The sequence below is a fragment of the Anomaloglossus baeobatrachus genome, chromosome 11, assembly GCF_048569485.1.
Source record: "Anomaloglossus baeobatrachus isolate aAnoBae1 chromosome 11, aAnoBae1.hap1, whole genome shotgun sequence".
NCBI lineage: Eukaryota > Metazoa > Chordata > Amphibia > Anura > Aromobatidae > Anomaloglossus > Anomaloglossus baeobatrachus.
In genome coordinates this window covers 105,099,334-105,119,378 of record NC_134363.1, presented here as the reverse complement: position 1 = coordinate 105,119,378, position 20,045 = coordinate 105,099,334, and the positions used below count along the sequence as shown (strand labels likewise).

Below are 20,045 nucleotides of genomic sequence, written 5' to 3'. Positions count from 1 at the left end.
AAAAAAAACAACAAAAAACCCACACAAAATGTATATTTGGTATCACCACAGCTTTTCTATAAAAAATATAAAATTACTTTTTCCATATAAAAAAAAAAAAAAGTCAAAACCCCAGAATTGCATTGTTTTTGACCATTTCTGCTCCCTGAAAAACATACAATAAAACCAAATCAAAATGTTGTATAAATAAAAATGTCGGCTCACCGGGCAAAAAAAGAAGCTGTCCCTCAGTACCATCAATGGAAAAATAAAATTGTTTTTGGAAAATTGATGACACAAAGCAAAAACAAAATAAAAAAAAAATAGCAAAATTCTACATTTTTCATCCCTAAAAATAGAAAAAAAAATAATGATGCAAGTTTCAGTGGTGTAGAATTCTTTTGTCCCTTACACTGTCACCACATTGAATATGTCTCAATAGAAAAAAGGAATGGTGACACCCAGTTGTCAATTTAGTTCTACAAGAGGAAAAAACAAGGAAGGGCCTAGGACAACCCCAACTCCCAAAAATTTCCTTCACCAAATCTTCCTCCCCAGCAGCTGGGACTGACAGTGGTGAAGGTCCATATTTATGCTTTTCTTCCATCCCTCTATCTCCTCCATTTGTACAACCCCAATGCCAAAAAAGTATGGACACTGTGTAAAAATGCAAAAACCAGACTGCAATGATCTGGAAATCTCTTCTTCACAGCAGTTACAGTTCACAGATCAGAAAGTGACAGACATTTTTCTATTTAATCTGAATAATTTACTCATTTCAGAATTGACTGAAGCAACATATATCAAACAAATGGGCCCAGGGTTCGTCTACCATTCTGTGGCATCCACGCTTTTTTTTTTTTTTTTTTTTTTTTTTTTTAATAACAGTCTGTAAATGTCTGGGAAGTGAGGAGACAATTTCTGGTATTTTGGGAAAGGAATGTTGTCCCATTGTCTGATGTAGGATTCTTTGCTGGATTTCTCATTTAACAGAGCGACACATTTTCTATCCGTGAAAGGTTTGGGCTACAGGTGTCCAAATCAACATCCGAACTGTTCTTTTGTGAACCCATGTTCTTCTGATGTGAGCAGTATGTAGTTTAGCATTGTCTTGCTGAAATATGCAAGATCTTCTCTGAAACGGACATTGTCTGGGTCGAATAAGTTGGTCCAAACCTCTATATAATGCTCAGCATTGATAGTCAATGATGTGTAATCTGCTCATGTCATAGGAACTAATGCAGCCCCCATAACATCAGAGATGCTGGCGTCTGTGTGCTAATAAGCTGGATGGTTCCACTAGTCTTGTGTCTGCAGGATTCAGTATCAGTGATTTCCATTAAGAATTTCACGTTTTCATTCTTCTGACCGCAGCACAGTTTCTCATTGTGCCTCAGTCCATTTTAAATGAGCTTTGGCCCAAACAAGACAGCAGAGTTTCTGGACTGTATTGATATTTGGTTTCTTCTTTGCATGATATAGCTTTAACTTATTTAAATTAATTTCATTTAATACAATTCATTTAATTCATGGATTTCACAGTGAACTATGTTCACAAGCAATAAATTGTGGAGGTTTTCCTGAGCCCATGAAGTGACTTGTACAAGCAAATAATGCCTGTGTTAATGAGGTGAAGTCTGCGGGCATATATATTATTATATTATATATATATATATAATCTGCGGGCATATATATTTTATATATATATATATATATATATATATATATATATATATATAATTAGTGAGCATCGAATACTGACCGGCAACCCTTTCCCTTTTACACATAGCTTTCTCAAAAATCCCTGAAACTTTTAATATTATGCACTGTAGATTGTAGGGTATTTAAAGTCTTTACAATTTTAGGTGTGGCACAGTTTTGTTCACAGATTGGTGAGCCTCAAACCATCTTTGCTTCTGGGAGACTCTGCCTCTCTATCATGCTCTTTTTATACATTGTCATGTGACTTAGGCAAAAACGGACCCTACAGCACTGTCATGTGACTTAAGGGTGCTTTACATGCTGCGACATCGCTAGCGATGTCGAGCGCGATAGCACCCGCCCCCGTCGTATGTGTGATGTGGTGATTGCTGCCGTAGCGAACATTATCGCTACGGCAGCGTCATACGCACATACCTGTGCAGCGACGTCGCTGTGACAGCCGAACAATCCCTCCCTCAAAGGGGAGGTGCGTTCGGCGTCACAGCGACGTCACTAAGCGGCCGGCCAATAGAAGCCGAGGGGCGGAGATGAGCGGGACGTAACATCTCGCCCACCTCCTTCCTTACGCATTGCCGGTGGATGCAGGTAAGGAGATGTTCGTCGCTCCTGCGGTGTCACACATAGCGATGTGTGGTGCCGAAGGAACAACAAACAACATTGTACCTGCCACAGCAACGATATTAAGGAAATGAGCGACGTGTCAACGAGCAACGATTTTTCACAGTTTTGTGCTCGTTGATCGTCGCTCATTTGTGTTACACGCTGCGATGTCGGTAACGGCGCCGGATGTGCGTCACTAACGACATGACCCCGACGATATATCGTTACTGATATCGCAGCGTATAAAGTCCTCTTTAGTTAAAAACTGACCCTAAAGCTCTTTTTCATTAGTACCACTAATCTTTTAATCTTTTTGTTAACCATGCCCCATCTTTTGTGAAATGTGTTGCTACCACCAATATCTAAATGAGTTAATTTTTTCAAATAAAATGGAAAAATGTTTAACAGTCACACGAGTTGTGAATAAAATATGGCTGTAAGAGATCTCTAAATCATTGCATTCTGGTTTTCTTTACACTTTACACAGAATTCCAACTTTTCTAGCATTGGGCTTGTAAGAAAAGATGCTCAAAAATGGAGAGTGGGTTGGAGGAAAGAATAACTTAGGACCTTAAGTGCTCTCCCCTACGCTGGGGAGAAAGATGTGAGGGAAATTGCAAAATACCCATCTGTAGCATAGCTATGAGGATTCAGAAGGGTTTCTCAATATACGAGTGAAAAAAAAAAGTCTGACTTACGATCTAATGAAGTTTGCCGCCTGAGGTGATCGTAGAACTTAGTGTTATTAGAAAACATCCCACCACAGTTTGGACAGGACACGACCTTTTCTTGCGTGTGACTTCGCAGGTGCTCCCGTAACTTGCATCGACTTTTACAAGAACAGTCACAGTCTGTGAAATCATGTGATAGAAGAAAAATGAATAAGGTCCAGATATCTTAACATATGAAATCACACAGAGAAGGCTTGTACAGAACCATTTTACCTTTCCACCCACACATAAGGACGCGGTTCTCTTTACCGGCTACTTCATATTCTGCGCTCAGACCATGAGAGTCAACGTGTCTGTAGTACCATTCAGCATTGTCGAATAAACTCTATGAGGGGGAAAATTATAAAATAAGATAAAGTCATGGATTCAACCCCAGGCTGAACTTAACTGCTTACTAAATGTCACATACAGGCTGGACAGCAGGCTATTACTCAGTTATGGCTTTACCAGGGGTGGTAATTATGATATAAACTGTATACAATTATCACCTACTCATCACCACTGATCAGTCATAACAGCTTAATATCGAGGCACAGACTCTACGAGACCTCTAAAAGTGTCCTGGGTTATTTGCCACCAAGACATTAGGAGCAGATGCATAGTGTCCTGCAAATTCTGAGCAGTGTCCTTCATGGATAGATACCACAGATGCTCAATCTGATTAAGATCTAGGAGATTTGGAGGCCAAATGAACACCAGGATTCATGATCCTCAAAACATTCCTGAGTGACGGGGCACAATGATTCCCAGTAACACGCTGCCCAAAGCATCTCAATGCCTTCACTAGCTCGCCTTTATGCTACAGTCCAATCAGGTGCCATTTCTTCCCCCGAGGTACAAGGCAGACTGAGATCCAGCCATTCACATTATGTAAAACAAAATGTTTTTACACATCGCCAACTTCTCTATCGTTCACTGGTCCAGTTACCATGTGTCCATTGTAGGCAATGTTGGCAGTGGCCAGGATCAGTGTGGGCAATCTGTCTGGTCGGTGGCTACTGACCACATACACACCAAGCTGCGATGCATCTTTACATCACAACCAGCAGTACCTTTTTCAAAAATCTCTTCTCAGTATCTCTTCTGTGGGATCGGGTCCGGCTGCCTTCACTCTCCACTGACATCAATGAGCCGTGGGGTCCATGACCTGTCAAAGGTTAAACTCACTGTCCTTTCTTGGACCACTTTTGGTAGTTACTGACCATTTTGGACTGGGAACACCTCACAAATCTGTAATATTCATACTCTCCCTTATTATTATTAATTTCACTTCTTGGTGACTCTTACCCTTTTTCGCTACGTCTTACTAGCCTGAAGAACTGACTGCTTCCAGTAGTTATTTCCATCTTTGGATCCACTTTGGGATTTCAAAATTGGAAATAAAATTATTGAATAGATAATCTACTCATTTGATTGGGAGCGTAAATATGCTAAACTATCTACCATGTAAACCGCACTGCAGCTGGATCAAAAATCAAAGTCTGCACAACTATTCTGTCTGGCTGATAATTGGATAGCAACTAAATGCGTTTTTCTTTTACACTGAATTCTATGAAAAACAGATCTCAGTGGATGGTCGTTTGTTAGGTCATCCATGAATGGACCCCTTTTTTAAGCACTGTGCAAGCCCAGAACACTAGAGGTGATCAAGACATCTTTCGAAAAAAAAAAAAATGGGTCTGCTAAAAGAGAAGAAGACCGGACGCAAAATGAAAATTAAAGTGTCCGTCTGTTTGTGTCCTATTTGTATTGGATCCAGTTTATGTTTATACTGGAACCATTAGAAACACATGATAATTGGACACGTGAATGGAGCCTCACTAGCTGCATAATTAGATTCCACCCCGTGACAGGTGACATCCATTCTTACAGGATAATTAGCGGCTTTAGTATTGTGACTGATCTCGTTTAGGCTCCAACAGATTTGTGTCCAAGATGTTTTATAGGCTCATTGGCTTGTATTATTGACTCTGCTCTTGTGTGTGCGCGTTCGATCTATGAGAAGCGCCAATTGATGAACATGTGATATCTGAAGGAGGTCTAAGACGTTTGGGGCGCTCACCTCGCAGTGTTCCCACATGCATATGAAGCTTTCCTGGAGTTCAGGGATCATGTTTCGGCTCTGTGTATCTAGCTGGCACGGAATCAGATCCGGCTGACTCTGTAACGCCTGGAGTCCCAACTGTTTCAACTTCGTGTGGTAGCAATGAAAATAAACATGGCGGAAAAGTTCTACTTGGCTATCCAGGGAGAAAAAGCCACAGTCCTGCCACAGGCAGCAAAACTCATCTGCAAGAGAAGGATGAGAGATTATCATGGAACAGGAGATACATAATGGGGCGACATACTGGTCATGTGAGAACATTCCCATCATACTACAGTACTCGTCAAACTGGAAGCTTCTGCCCTTGCTGTATATAAGGCTGTTAGGGTGGTCAGGAGACCCCGGCCTGACATCGTGGCATACACGATTAATGGAAGCTTCTTCCCCATTGTATATGTATAACTAAAAAAAAACTTCAAAAAATTCTAAATTTATTAGAAAATTATTAATATTGAGAAATTCTCAGTACACAATGTCAAACAAAAAACACCAAACAACGTGTGATATCAAGTCATAATACTAACAAGGGGTGCTAGCCCTAATCAGCCCTACTCTTACTCCTACCTTGCCACGGAGGTCGGCACCCTAGTCCTGCGCTTGCGGTGCCCCCACTCACCGACGCCTGTCCCTCCAGGCCCTATCAGACCCGAAACAAGGGGAATGAGGGACATAAATCAAACATAATATCTATAACACACTCCTATATAGAAAATGCACATTAAATTATGGAAGAATACCAAAGATATAGTACCAAAAAACGGCTCCAACAAGACTAATAGCCTAGGAAACATGCATAGGGGCCATAGGCACAAAATGAACCATTCTAATTAATAGATGTGTGTATATAGGACTGTTAGTGGAGTCAGGAGCCCCCGTCCAGACACCACTGATGGAAGCCTCCACCTCGTATATGTGTATATATGACTGTTAGTGGAGTCAGGAGCCCCCGTCCAGACACCACTGATGGAAGCCTCCACCTCGTATATGTGTATATATGACTGTTAGTGGAGTCAGGAGCCCCCGTCCAGACACCACTGATGGAAGCTTCCACCTCGTATATGTGTATATATGACTGTTAGTGGAGTCAGGAGTCCCCGTCCAGACACCACTGATGGAAGCTTCCACCTCGTATATGTGTATATATGACTGTTAGTGGAGTCAGGAGCCCCCGCCCAGACACCACTGATGGAAGCTTCCACCTCGTATATGTGTATATATGACTGTTAGTGGAGTCAGGAGCCCCCGTCCAGACACCACTGATGGAAGCTTCCACCTCGTATATGTGTATATATGACTGTTAGTGGAGTCAGGAGCCCCCGTCCAGACACCACTGATGGAAGCTTCCACCTCGTATATGTGTATATATGACTGTTAGTGGAGTCAGGAGTCCCCGTCCAGACACCACTGATGGAAGCTTCCACCTCGTATATGTGTATATATGACTGTTAGTGGAGTCAGGAGCCCCCGTCCAGACACCACTGATGGAAGCTTCCACCTCGTATATGTGTATATATGACTGTTAGTGGAGTCAGGAGCCCCCGCCCAGACACCACTGATGGAAGCTTCCACCTCGTATATGTGTATATATGACTGTTAGTGGAGTCAGGAGCCCCCGTCCAGACACCACTGATGGAAGCTTCCACCTCGTATATGTGTATATATGACTGTTAGTGGAGTCAGGAGCCCCCGTCCAGACACCACTGATGGAAGCTTCCACCTCGTATATGTGTATATATGACTGTTAGTGGAGTCAGGAGACCCCAGCCTGGCATTGTGGCTGACATGATTAATATTAGCTTCCCCCCGCTATATATAAGGCCATTAGTGGGGTCAGTGGACCCTGATCTGACATGATAGATGGAAGCTGAGGCATGGCAGAGTGTAGCCTGCGGAGTCAGACATATCTGCTTACGGGAAGCAGAGCACCGACAGCTCTCCCATTAATAACCTGAATGGAGAGGACAACCCCAGGAGCAACCACAGGGGAAATGCTGCAAAGTAAGATGCACAGGTCCCAGCATCGGGCCCCTGCAGGAGGCGCTCACCCTCACAGTCCATGTTCTCCTCTCCTGGCCCCAGCTGCTGGGCTCCCAGATGATCAGACACATGAGCGCAGAATTCTTCCATCTTAGAAGCCACATAGCTGCAGGAGCCCCACTCACACTGCAGCAGCACATTTACAGCTCGCTTCACCCCTCTGCCTGTCATCCCACTGTCTGCCATTGCTAATCCCTGGCACCTGACAGCACTGGGTACTGAAGGGTGACACCCGTGCCTTTACACCTCCACCCCTATTAGAACAGCACTAAAGCAATGACAGACACGCGTTTTACACAAGTATGTCCAATCACGGCACCCGTCAGGGCAACAGACCACGTGACACAACAGCCGCTCAACCAATCCAGGAGCCCCTCACAACCATAACACGGAAGTAACGTGCCTTCTCCAAGGAAGCGGTGCGTCATGATAAACAGTCCCCCGGAAACATCAACTGTGCACAGATGTATAAGAACCGGGTAGGGTTCAAAAGGGTCTCGTCCGTTCCGGAGGAGAAATGTGAACAATATAATACAACAGTACAGCGCCATCTGGTGGTCACACAGCCATTTACATCTGACCACGGCGCTGCTGAAACTGGTGCCTCCTCGGGAAGCAGGGGCGGGCTGTGCCAGGGGAGGTTTTAGCAGGCGCAGCTTATGCCATGTCAGCGGCGAGTTAACGGGGATGCGCTGGGCGGGGCTGAGGAGCAAGGGTGGGAGTAAAAGGAAGAACAGGAGCGGGCGGGGCAGCGTGGGCTGTGTAGGACTCAGGGGGCAGGGGTAGTGAGGGGCTGTTCTCCGGGAGCAGGGGCTGAATGTGCCAGGGGAAGGGGTGGAGTTGCGAAGGGGGCTGTGCAGGGAACCAGGGGCAGGCTGTGCGGGGGGCAGGGGCGGCCTGGGCCATGGCTTCCATATGTCTAGCCTGATATATAAGCTCATGACTAGAGATGGGTGAATCCGCAGATTTTCGGGATCAGCGGGTCCAACTGGAGTTTTTAAAAAAAAAAACAAAACGGTTCTGGAATCAATCCCGAATATCTGCCTCGATGCCGATCCCCGTATAAGTCTATGGTGACCTGAATAATGTGCTTTAAAATGGTGGTAACAAGAGGGATTAGAGCAGGTGCATTATATCGCTCATTACCCTCATACATATTCACTGCTTCCCCGGCCCACCGGCAGTTTTCGGCATCTCTGATTGGTTGCAGTCAGACAGTGCCCCCCCACCCTATGTGACAACGTGTCTGACTTCTTGGAATCACACATGCTGTCTGCGTCTCTATAGTGGTGTAAAAATATAAATAAAAATTATTTCTTTAAAAATATATAAAATACAAAAAATTCACCCTTTCTCAAATTTATTAATCCCAAACACCCAGTTCTGACGTAATCCTCACGAGGTCTCACGACGATCCCAGCTGTGCTACATACTGAAGTCACAGCGCATAGACACTGAACATGTCCCCGCTCTGTGGCTTCATGCAGGGACTGACTGAGCCGCAGTTGTGAGTGGTGACGTCAATCAGTTTATCTGCTGTCACAGCTGGAAGTTCCCACGGTACCCCACCTGTGATCGCAGGTAAACTGACCTCATTGAACTTTGTGACCTCACCTCACGTGAACAGAGTTCACACACCTGCACTCTTGGCAGAAAACCGAGGGGGGAATTGCCAATAGATACAACATATTCCTGCACCCAATCTGCATCTTCTGGCCCAAAACAAACCCACATCAAAACATGATGTGGTATTGATATGATTTTTTTTTGCCAGGAGATGCAGATTTGGTGCAGGAATATGATGTATAAATTTCAGCACCAAATCTGCATCTGTTGGCAAAAAAACACAAAAACTGTTTTGACGCAGTTTAGGGGCGTTTTTTTTGCCAGGAGATGCAGGTCTGCTTGAACTCAGTTCATCTGAGGTGAGGTCACTCAGTTCAGTTAGGTCACCTGAGGTCACTTTACCTGCGGTCATAGGTGAGGTATCGTGGGAACTGCCAGCTGTGACCACATATAAACCTAGTGACATCACCATTCACAGCTGCAGCTAAATCTGTCTCTGCCACAGCCGCAGCGGGCGGTCAAGTTCTGTTCCCGTGCGCTGCAACTGCAGGATGTGGCAGGGCCAGGATCATCATGGGACCTCGTGTGAATTATGTTGAACCTGGGTGTTTTGGGGGTTAATAAAGAGGGTGGGTTTTTTGTCTTTTATTTCAACTAAAGAATTTTTTGGTGCTTGCGTCTATTTATTTTCACTTACAGTATTATGATGGGGGGGTCTTATAGACTATATCTATATATAGATATATTGCCAAACCAAACTAAACAAAATGCCTCAGGCATACCACACCCCTGGAAGAAGTAGGATAAAACATGCGTCAGGGTGGCGGGGACATCTACCTGGACCCAGGCATTTAGTGCAGGACCTAAATAGGTAATATTACTAATGAGCGATTTTCTTCAATTGTTAAAATGAGCTATGCCTGAGGCATTTTGTATGGTTTGGTTTGGTAACCCGCAGATATAGTGTGAAATGTTTTAAGTCTCAGGATAAGTCCCCAGCATTTAGCCTTTATATGTTCTATCAATTTTTTGGGTCACTTTGCACCTTTGTGTAGTATACGTGTATCTCTTTGGTTCATGATGGCCAGGGCTTGTTGCAATTTATAAGTAGATTTATATAGTTAGGTGTGTCTCATAACTCTCGTAACACACTGATTATTACATTAGCTTATTTTGACTGAGTATATATCTGTACGGTGGCCAAGGCCTGTTGCAATCTGTAAGTAGATTTATACAATTAGGTGTGTTTTTTATTTCATTTTTTATAAGCACACTAATATGTATCTAAGGCTATTTCTAGTATATATTTTTACCTCTGACCTCTTTGCTGAATGAAGTGCAGTGGTTTCAATCCTTATTTACAGGTGCTTGTCAATAAATTAGAATATCATAAAAAAGTTAATTTATTTCAGTAATTCAATACAAAAAGGCACAACCAATATAAAAAGGGTAACATATATTATATAGTCATTACAAACAAAGTGTTCTATGTCAAGTGTGTATTTCTGTTAATGTTGATGAATATGGCTTACAGCCAATGAAAACCCAAATGTCATTATCTCAGAAAATTAGAATAATTACCGCAAATCACCTGCAAAGGCTTCCTAAGCATTTAAAATGGTTCCCTAGTCTGGGTCAGTAGGCTACACAATCATGGGAAAGACTGCTGACTTGACAGATGTCCAGATGGCAGTCATTGACACACTCCACAAGGAGGGTAAGCCACAAAAGGACATTGCTAAAGAAGCTGGCTGTTCACAGAGTGCTGTATCCAACCATATTAATGGAAAGTTGAGTGGAAGGAAAAAGTGTGGCAGAAAAAGGTGCACAAGCAACTGGTATAACCGTAGCCTTGATAGCATTGTTAAAAAAGGCCTTTAAAAAATTTGGTGGAGATTCACAAGGAGTGGAGGCTGCTGGAGTCAGTGCTTCAAGAGCCACCACACACAGACTTATCCAGGACATGGGCTACAACTGTCACATTCCTTGTGTCAAGCCACTCATGACAAATAGACAGCACCAGAAGCGTCTTACCTGGGCCAAGGAGAAAAAGAACTGGTTCAAGGTGTTGCTTTCAGATAAAAGGAAATTGTGTATTTAATTTGGAAATCGCGGTCCCAGAGTCTGGAGGAAGAGTGGAGAGGCCACAATCCAAGCTGCTTGAGGTCTAGTGTGAAGTTTCCACAATCAGTGATGGTTTGGGGAGCCATGTCATCTGCTGGTGTAGGTCCACTGTGTTTTATCAAGACCCAAGTCAGCGCAGCCGTCTACCAGGAAATTTTAGAGCACTTCATGCTTCCCTCTGCCGACAAGCTTTTTGTAGATGGAAATTTAATTTTCCAGCAGGACGTGGCACCTGTCCACACTGCCAAAAGTACCGATACCAGGTTTAATAACCACAGTATCACTGTGCTTAATTGGCCAGCGAACTCGCCTGACCTAAACCTCATAGAGAATCTATGGGGTATTGTCAAGAGGAAGATGAGACACACCAGACCAACAATGCAGACGAGCTGAAGGCTTCTATCAAAGCAACCTGTGCTTCCATAACACCTCAGCAGTGCCACAGGCTGATTGCCTCCATGCCACGCCGCATTGATGCAGTAATTCATGGAAAAGGAGCCCCGACCAAGTACTAAGGCATTTACTGTACAGACTTTTCAGTAGGCCAATAATTCTGAGTTTAAAATTATTTTTTCAGTTGGTCTTATATAATATTCTAATTTTCTGAGATAATGAATTTTGGGTTTTCATTGGCTGTAAGCCATAATCATCAACATTAGCAGAAATAAATCCTTGAAATAGATCACTATGTATGTAATGACTCTATGTAATATATGTGCTTCCCTTTTTGTATTTAATTACTGAAATAAATTAACATTTTTATGATATTCTAATTTATTGAGATGCACGTATACTTCTGAATTCCGATGCACCTGTATATGGACAAGATAGAATATGGACTGCTTGATAGCTCAGTGTTAGTATTAGTTAGTGTCAGTTTGAATTGAATATGCTGGGGAATTTTGAGCCACTGAAGGGATATGCATAGGGGAGAAGACGTGGAGCAGCGAGGAGAGAGGTGGATTAGTTGGGCAGCAGTGTTACGGATGGATTGGAGAGTTGCAAGAGAATTAGCAGGAAGGCCACAGAGGAGGATGTTGCCGTTATCAAGGTGAGAGATGATGAGGGCATGCACAAGTATTTTTGTAGATTGAGAATTGAGGAAAGGACGTATTCTGGAAATATTTTCGAGTTGGAGGCGTTAGGAGGGGGTGAGAGATTGGATGTGCGGCATGAAGGACAAGACAGAGTCAAGTGTTACTCCGAGGCAGCAGACTTCAGGTATTTATTGCAATGGATAGATTAGGTAGGGGCGATAAGTGATCTGACGAAAAGATCCTAGGAAGTGAGAGTAGGAGTATATGACTGATAGACACTCCGGGATTCTGGACAGCCGGGCGTGACGTCTGGGCCAGAGATGAAGATCTGAATGTCATCAGTGCATAGGTGGTACTGAAAGCCATATGACTTCGAGTTGTCCCAGGCCAAAGGCATAGATATTAGAGATCGGACAGTGTTATTATTTGTGTCAGTGCGAGTAAATCGACACCATATTTATATTATGTTCTACAAGTGGCTGCTGATAAGTCTTTGGCTTTGTTATTTTTTTTTTGCTTCTATGGTAATGAATGTTATCTCACATGAAAGCCTTATGTGTCTAATATATGTTTTCAAAATGTTGTGTTTGTTGCTTATGGTAACAGTGCTCTACGGACGTGGGAAAACAACATGGCAGAGTCTAATGCGATATTCACAGCAACTGAGAGCAGAGGAGTGATAAAATTCTTGTTTCTGCAAGGAAAGTCCGAAAAGGATATTCATGGTGATATGTCGCAGACATTGGGGGATCATTACTCTTCATATTACACAGTTAAGAATTGAATTGCCAAATTTAAAACGGGCCACTTCAGCACCAATGATGAGGAACATCCTAGACGACCGAGAGTGGTTGCTGTTCCGGAGATCGTTGATGCTGTGCACAACCTCATACTGGAGAATCGACGAATTTCAGCTAAAGCAATAGCAGACATCATCGGGATTTCCCGTGAACGTGTTTGTGTCATTATCCATGACCATTTGGACATGAAGAAGCGATCTACAAAATGGGACCCCAAATGTTTGACAACAGATCAGAGACACATGCGGGTGAAAACCTCCCGGTCCATTTGTCAGCATTTCCAGACTGATAAGAACTTCCTGGATCAACTGGTCACTATGGATGAGACCTGGATTTATTTGCACGACCCTTAAAACAGTGGTTCTCCTTGTCCAAAGTAGTTCAGGGTGCAAAAATCAGCCACCACGGTGATGGCGTCTGTGTTCTGGGATAAGGAGGGTGTGCTGCTAGTGGACTACCTTCAAAAGGGTTTCACCATCAATGCAAGGTATTAGGCCCCTTTCAGACGTCCGTGTTTAATCAGGTACAAGCCACACGCATCGGTATGGTCATACATATGTCATACGTGTGTCCCACGTACCAGAGAAAACACGGTTTTTTTTAAATAAAAAGATTTTCTATATTCACCTGTATCCAGCACTGTTTTCTTCGGCTCTGCTGTCTCCTGCTTCTGATCCCCGCTCATTATATTCATTGATTATTCACTGCACCTCGGACCTAGAAGCCTGAGTATCGTGGGGACAGCATCGGGGACCGCATCGCCGGTGACAGGCGAGTATCCAGCCAGCAGTGTGTGTGTGCAGTGACGTCCAGGAAATCATTGGAGTTCCCAATGATCTCTGATGATATGCTGATGATCCCCCCCCCGCGACTCCAGCGCTACAACGAGTGTCACCACGGTGACTTCACGGGTTCATCAGAGTTCATTGGGAACTCTGATGACATCCTGGACGTCTCTGCACACACACTAGTTGCTTGCTGAATACTCACCTGTCACCGAGGATGCTGTACGCGGCGGTGCAAGTCACTTTTTTGGCTATTTATTTTTAGCTGTAAATTATTTTTTAATTTTAAAATATATATATATATATATACACGGCTGTATTTATTAGCTCCATTTATGGGCAGTTGCGGTAGGCACTATACACTTTTTGTGGAGTATAATATATTCATATATTGTGAATACACTTTCGATACACTGTGAATGGCTAATTAATTTATATTGACGTTCCATATTATCATCAGTTTGGGTACATTAGTAATATCTAACAGTTGGCTTTCCTTGAGCAGTTTATTATAGGCATAATACCCTGTTTATTCTAATATCATATTTTCTTCTAATAAAGATTCTGGGTTTTTTTGTCCTGATTTATTACAGCATGTTTTTACTCTATTTACCTTATGATTATTTCATGGGGGATGGTTTAAGCAGTATAGTTACAAGATGAGATTTTATAGAGATTTTTTGGTTGTTTTTTTTTTAATGTTTTGCGATGTTTAAACACAAATCTATATTTTACAAAAGTGCATTTGTTTTGGCATCACTATATTCTGAGAGCTGTAACCTATTTTTCCTCATTAAGTCATATTAGGGCTTGGTTTTTGCGGGACAGTTCGGTGTGATCATTTATACCTTTTGTTATGTTACTTTTTGCTTGCTTTTTATTCAATTCTCAGTTTGAACAAAAAAAATTATATTTGAGGAGTGTTTGTTGTTGTTTTTTTTTTACAAAATAAATAACATGACAGTTTTATAGTTCGGATTGTCTTGGATGGGGGCAATACCCATTATGTGCACGTTTATTTTTGTGTTAAAACAAGAGCTGCGTTTTTAGGGGGGGGGGTTAAAAAACCTTTTCTTTGTCGCTCCATTGGGAGACCCAGACAATTGGGTGTATAGCTTCTGCCTCCGGAGGCCACACAAAGTATTACACTTTAAAAAGTGTAACCCCTATGCCTATACACCCTCCCGTGCTCACGGGCTCCTCAGTTTTGTGCTTTGTGTTGAAGGAGGCACACATTCACTCAAGCTCCACATTTTAGTCAGCAGCAGCTGCTGATTATATCGGATGGAAGAAAAGAGGGCCCCAGGGCCCCCGGCATGCTCCCTTCTCACCCCACTAAGTCGTCGGTGCTGTTAAGGTTGAGGTACCCATTGCGGGTACAGAGGCTGGAGCCACATGCCGTTTTTCTTCCCCATCCCTTAGAGGCTCTGGGAGAAGTGGGATCCTAACCGGTCATCCAGGCACTGGGACCGGGCTCCCTCCACAGCCCCTGTGGGAATCTGTCGGACAGGAGACTTAATATCATCAAGGACAGGCCCTGCATCCAAAAGGTACTCTGTGTCCCCTTGGGGACGGTGTATGGAGCGCTCGTGTCACTGACACTGCAGCGGCTGCTGTATTTTTAGGACGGCCGGGACTACCGCGCCGACCGTGCCTGTTTGTCGGCCGCGGTATTAAATTTAGTCCCCGGCTTCTGCGGCCTAGTACCATAACTCCCGCCCCCGGGCCTGCCAGTCAGGGGTAAGGGCGGGACGGTCGACCTGACGTCGACAGTGAGGGCTGGAGCATACTTTGGTGTCCTCCTCCCCCCTCACTGATCACTGTGGGGCACCAGATTCCCGCACTTTATTAGTCGCCGCCCACGGCCCCCTCCTCCCCTGAGAGTTCTGGCAGACATTTTTACAATCATTCTGCCGGTGGAGGTTTTTCAGGAAGAGCTCTGCAGCTCTGGGAGGCCCAAGGCAGGGAATCTGGTGGACACACAACCGCTTTGGGCGGTCGGTAAGCCACACCGGTCACCGGTGCTGGTCCCCCCAGGGTGCCGAAGAGTATATATTTATATAATATCTGTATACATTTTATCTGTTCGGCCGCATTGTTTTTTGCCTTGACTATATACCCTCAGTGATCACGCTCAGAGGAGACAACAGCATGTCGTCCGCAAAGAGCAAGGGTGCCAAGACACAGGGTTATTTTGCAACCTGTACCTCCTGTGCGGCTATGTTACCTGCAGGTTCCACCTACCCGCACTGTGAGCAATGCTCGGCCCCTGTTGCACTCGCTCAGCCGGAGCCTCGGGCACTGGTGGGGCCCTCGGCTCAGGTAGAACCCCCAGGTGGCAGGGACAGAGTTTGCAGCTTTGGCTGAGAAACTCTCTGAGTCCCTGTCACAATCCATGGCTCAGTCTATGGACAGATGGTCTGCTAAGATACTAGAAGCTTTGCAGTCCAGATCGGTCCTTACACAGGCCTCGGGCACTGTGAGTTCATCGCCCCCAGGCCCCTCTCGGTCTGCGCAGCAGCGTGCTCCTGGAGTGACACCTGAGTCTCACGGGGAGGACTCCGACACGGACCGCAGTCCCAGGCCGGCTAAGCGGGCTCGCTGGGAACCTTCCCCGTCTTCATCACGCTGTTCGGGGTCTCAGCTTGAGGACTCTCTGGAGGATGAAGCGGAGGTCGCAGCTCAGGGCTCTGACCCTGACGTTGCTCTCAATCTAGATACACCGGAAGGGGACGCCATAGTAAATGATCTTATAGCGTCCATCAACCAGGTGCTAGATCTTTCTCCCACACCTCCACCTATAGAGGAGTCTGCTTCACAGCAGGAGAAACACCAGTTTAGGTTTCCTAAACGTACACGGAGTGCGTTCTTCGATCACTCTAACTTCAGAGATGCTGTCCAGAAGCACAGAGCATTTCCGGACAAGCGCTTTTCTAAGCGTCTTAATGACACACGCTACCCTTTTCCTGCTGACGTAGTTAAGGGTTGGGCTCAATGTCCCAAGGTGGATCCTCCAGTCTCTAGACTGGCGGCTAGATCCGTAGTATCAGTGGCAGATGGTTCATCGCTCAAGGATGCCACTGACAGGCAGATAGAGCTCCTAATGAAATCCATCTATGAAGCCATAGGCGCGTCTTTTGCCCCAGCCTTTGCAGCAGTGTGGGCACTCCAGGCTATCTCAGCTTGTCTATCTGAGATTACTGCGGTCACACGTACCTCTGCTCCGCAAGTTGCGTCTTTGACTTCTCAGGCGTCGGTATTTTCATCCTACGCCATGAATGCCGTCCTGGACGCTGCGAGCCGTACAGCGGTAGCGTCCGCCAATTCGGTGGCAGTCCGCAGGGCCATGTGGCTACGCGAATGGAAGGCAGATTCTGCTTCCAAGAAGTTCCTAACCGGTTTGCCATTTTCTGGCGACCGTTTGTTTGGCGAGCAATTGGATGAAATTATTAAGCAATCCAAGGGAAAGGATTTGTCCTTACCCCAGTCCAAGCCAAATAGACCGCAGCAACGAAAGATTCAGTCGAGGTTTCGGTCCTTTCAGCCCTCAGCCAAGTCCCAATCCTCCACGTCCAACAGGCCTCAGAAGGGCCAGAGGAACTCTTATGCATGGCGGTCTAAGTCACGTCCTCCAAAGACCGCCGGAGGCACCGTCTCCAAGGCAGCCTCCTCATGACTTTCGGCCTCCCCAACCCGCATCCTCGGTCGGTGGCAGGCTCTCCCGCTTTTGCGACGCCTGGTGGCCACATGTCCAAGACCGATGGGTGAGAGACATTCTGTCTCACGGTTACAGGATAGAGCTCAGCTCTCGTCCTCCGACTCGTTTCTTCAGAACATCTCCGCCCCCCGAGCGAGCCGATGCACTTTTTCAGGCGGTGAACACTCTGAAGACAGAAGGAGTTGTGATCCCTGTTCCCCTTCAAGAACGTGGTCGCGGCTTTTACTCCAACTTGTTCGTGGTGCCAAAAAAGGACGGATCATTCCGTCCTGTTCTGGACCTCAAACTGTTCAACAGACACGTGAGAACCAGACGGTTTCGCATGGAATCTCTCCGCTCGGTCATCGCTTCGATGTCACAAGGAGATTTCCTAGCATCAATCGACATCAGGGATGCTTATCTCCATGTGCCGATTGCACCAGAGCATCAACGCTTCCTGCGTTTCGCCATCGGGGACGAACACCTTCAGTTTGTGGCACTGCCTTTCGGCCTGGCGACAGCCCCACGGGTCTTCACCAAGGTCATGGCATCCGTGGTGGCGGTCCTACACTCTCAGGGCCACTCGGTGATCCCTTACTTAGACGATCTCCTAGTCAAGGCTCCCTCCCGGGCGGCATGCCAACACAGCCTGACCATTGCTCTGGAGACTCTCCAGAGGTTCGGGTGGATCATCAATTTCCCAAAGTCAAAATTGACACCGACCCAATCACTGATGTACCTCGGGATGGAGTTTCATACTCTCTCAGCAATAGTCAAGCTTCCGCTGGACAAACAGCGTTCGCTGCAGACAGGGGTGCACTCTCTTCTTCGGGCCCAGTCACACCCCTTGCGGCGCCTCATGCACTTCCTAGGGAAGATGGTGGCAGCGATGGAGGCAGTTCCCTTTGCGCAGTTTCATCTGCGTCCACTTCAATGGGACATTCTCCGCAAATGGGACAGGAGGTCGACGTCCCTAGACAGGAACGTCTCTCTTTCACTGGCAGCCAAAACCTCTCTTCAGTGGTGGCTTCTTCCCACTTCTTTGTCGAGGGGAAAATCCTTCCTGCCCCCATCCTGGGCTGTGGTCACGACGGACGCGAGTCTGTCAGGGTGGGGAGCGGTTTTTCTCCACCACAGGGCTCAGGGAACCTGGACTCCGACAGAGTCCTCCCTTCAGATCAATGTTCTGGAGATAAGGGCAGTGTATCTAGCCCTAAAGGCGTTCCATTGGTGGCTGGAGGGCAGGCAGATCCGCATACAGTCGGACAACGCCACGGCGGTTGCGTACATCAACCACCAGGGCGGCACACGCAGTCGTCAAGCCTTCCAAGAAGTTCGGCGGATTCTGCTGTGGGCGGAGGCCACAGCCTCCAGCATCTCCGCAGTTCACATCCCGGGCGTAGAAAACTGGGAAGCAGACTTTCTCAGTCGCCAGGGCATGGACGCAGGGGAATGGTCTCTTCACCCGGACGTGTTTCAAGAGATCTGTTGCCGCTGGGGAAGGCCGGACGTCGACCTCATGGCGTCTCGGCACAACAACAAAGTCCCGGCATTCATGGCACGGTCTCAAGATCACAGAGCTCTGGCGGCGGACGCATTAGTTCAGGATTGGTCGCAGTTTCGACTGCCTTATGTATTTCCTCCTCTAGCACTGCTGCCCAGAATGTTACGCAAAATCAGGTCAGACTGCCGCCGCGCCATCTTCGTCGCTCCAGACTGGCCGAGGAGGTCGTGGTACCCGGATCTGTGGCACCTCACGGTGGGTCAACCGTGGGCACTCCCAGACCGCCCAGACTTGCTGTCTCAAGGGCCATTTTTCCATCTGAATTCTGCGGCCCTCAACCTGACTGTGTGGCCATTGAGTCCTGGCTCCTAGCGTCTTCAGGGTTATCTCAAGATGTCATTGCCACTATGAGACAGGCCAGGAAACCAACGTCCGCCAAGATCTATTACAGTACTTGGAGGATCTTTTTATCCTGGTGCTCTGATCAGGGTTTTTCCCCCTGGCCGTTTACCTTGCCCACTTTTCTTTCCTTCCTTCAATCAGGAATGGACAAGGGTTTGTCGTTCGGTTCTCTCAAGGGACAAGTATCGGCGCTTTCCGTGTTTTTTTTTCAAAAGCGTCTAGCCAGGCTTCCGCAGGTCCGCACGTTCCTGCAGGGAGTTTGCCACATAGTCCCACCTTACAAGAGGCCGCTAGAACCATGGGATCTTAACAGAGTGCTAAAGGCTCTTCAGAAACCACCTTTCGAGCCACTGCGGGATGTCTCTCTATCACGTCTTTCGCAGAAGGTGGCATTTCTAGTGGCAGTTACACCGCTCCGTAGAGTGTCGGAGTTGGCAGCGCTGTCATGCAAAGCCCCCTTCCTGGTTTTTCACCAGGATAAGGTGGTTCTCCGTCCGGTCCCGGAATTTCTCCCTAAGGTGGTATCCCCTTTTCATCTCAATCAGGATATCTCCTTACCTTCATTTTGCCCTCATCCAGTTCACCAATGTGAAAAGGATTTGCACTTGCTAGATCTAGTGAGAGCACTCCGGCTCTACATTTCTCGCACGGCGCCCCTGCGCCGTTCTGATGCGCTCTTTGTCCTTGTCGCTGGCCAGCGTAAGGGTTCGCAGGCTTCCAAGTCAACCTTGGCTCGGTGGATCAAGGAACCGATTCTTGAAGCCTACCGTTCTTCTGGGCTTCCGATTCCTTCAGGGCTAAAAGCCCATTCTACCAGAGCCGTGGGTGCATCCTGGGCATTGCGGCACCAGGCTACAGCTCAGCAGGTGTGTCAGGCGGCTACCTGGTCGAGTCTGCACACTTTCACGAAACACTATCAGGTGCATACCTATGCTTCGGCAGATGCCAGTCTAGGTA

At 46.3% G+C, this 20,045-nt stretch overlaps 1 protein-coding gene across 1 annotated transcript in view; it reads right to left on the bottom strand.

Moving 5' to 3' along the window:
- HINFP (histone H4 transcription factor) overlaps nt 1-7,482 on the bottom strand; it is a 29,364-nt gene extending 21,882 nt beyond the window's left edge. The window contains exons 1-4 of the mRNA XM_075328833.1: nt 7,182-7,482; nt 5,095-5,321; nt 3,246-3,357; nt 3,000-3,152 (exon numbers count right to left, since the gene is read on the bottom strand). Of these exons, the coding sequence (XP_075184948.1) occupies nt 3,000-3,152; nt 3,246-3,357; nt 5,095-5,321; nt 7,182-7,359 (670 nt within the window). The 5' untranslated portion in view covers nt 7,360-7,482. The remainder of the gene's footprint in view (nt 1-2,999; nt 3,153-3,245; nt 3,358-5,094; nt 5,322-7,181) is intronic.
- Between the last annotated feature and the right edge of the window lie 12,563 nt (nt 7,483-20,045).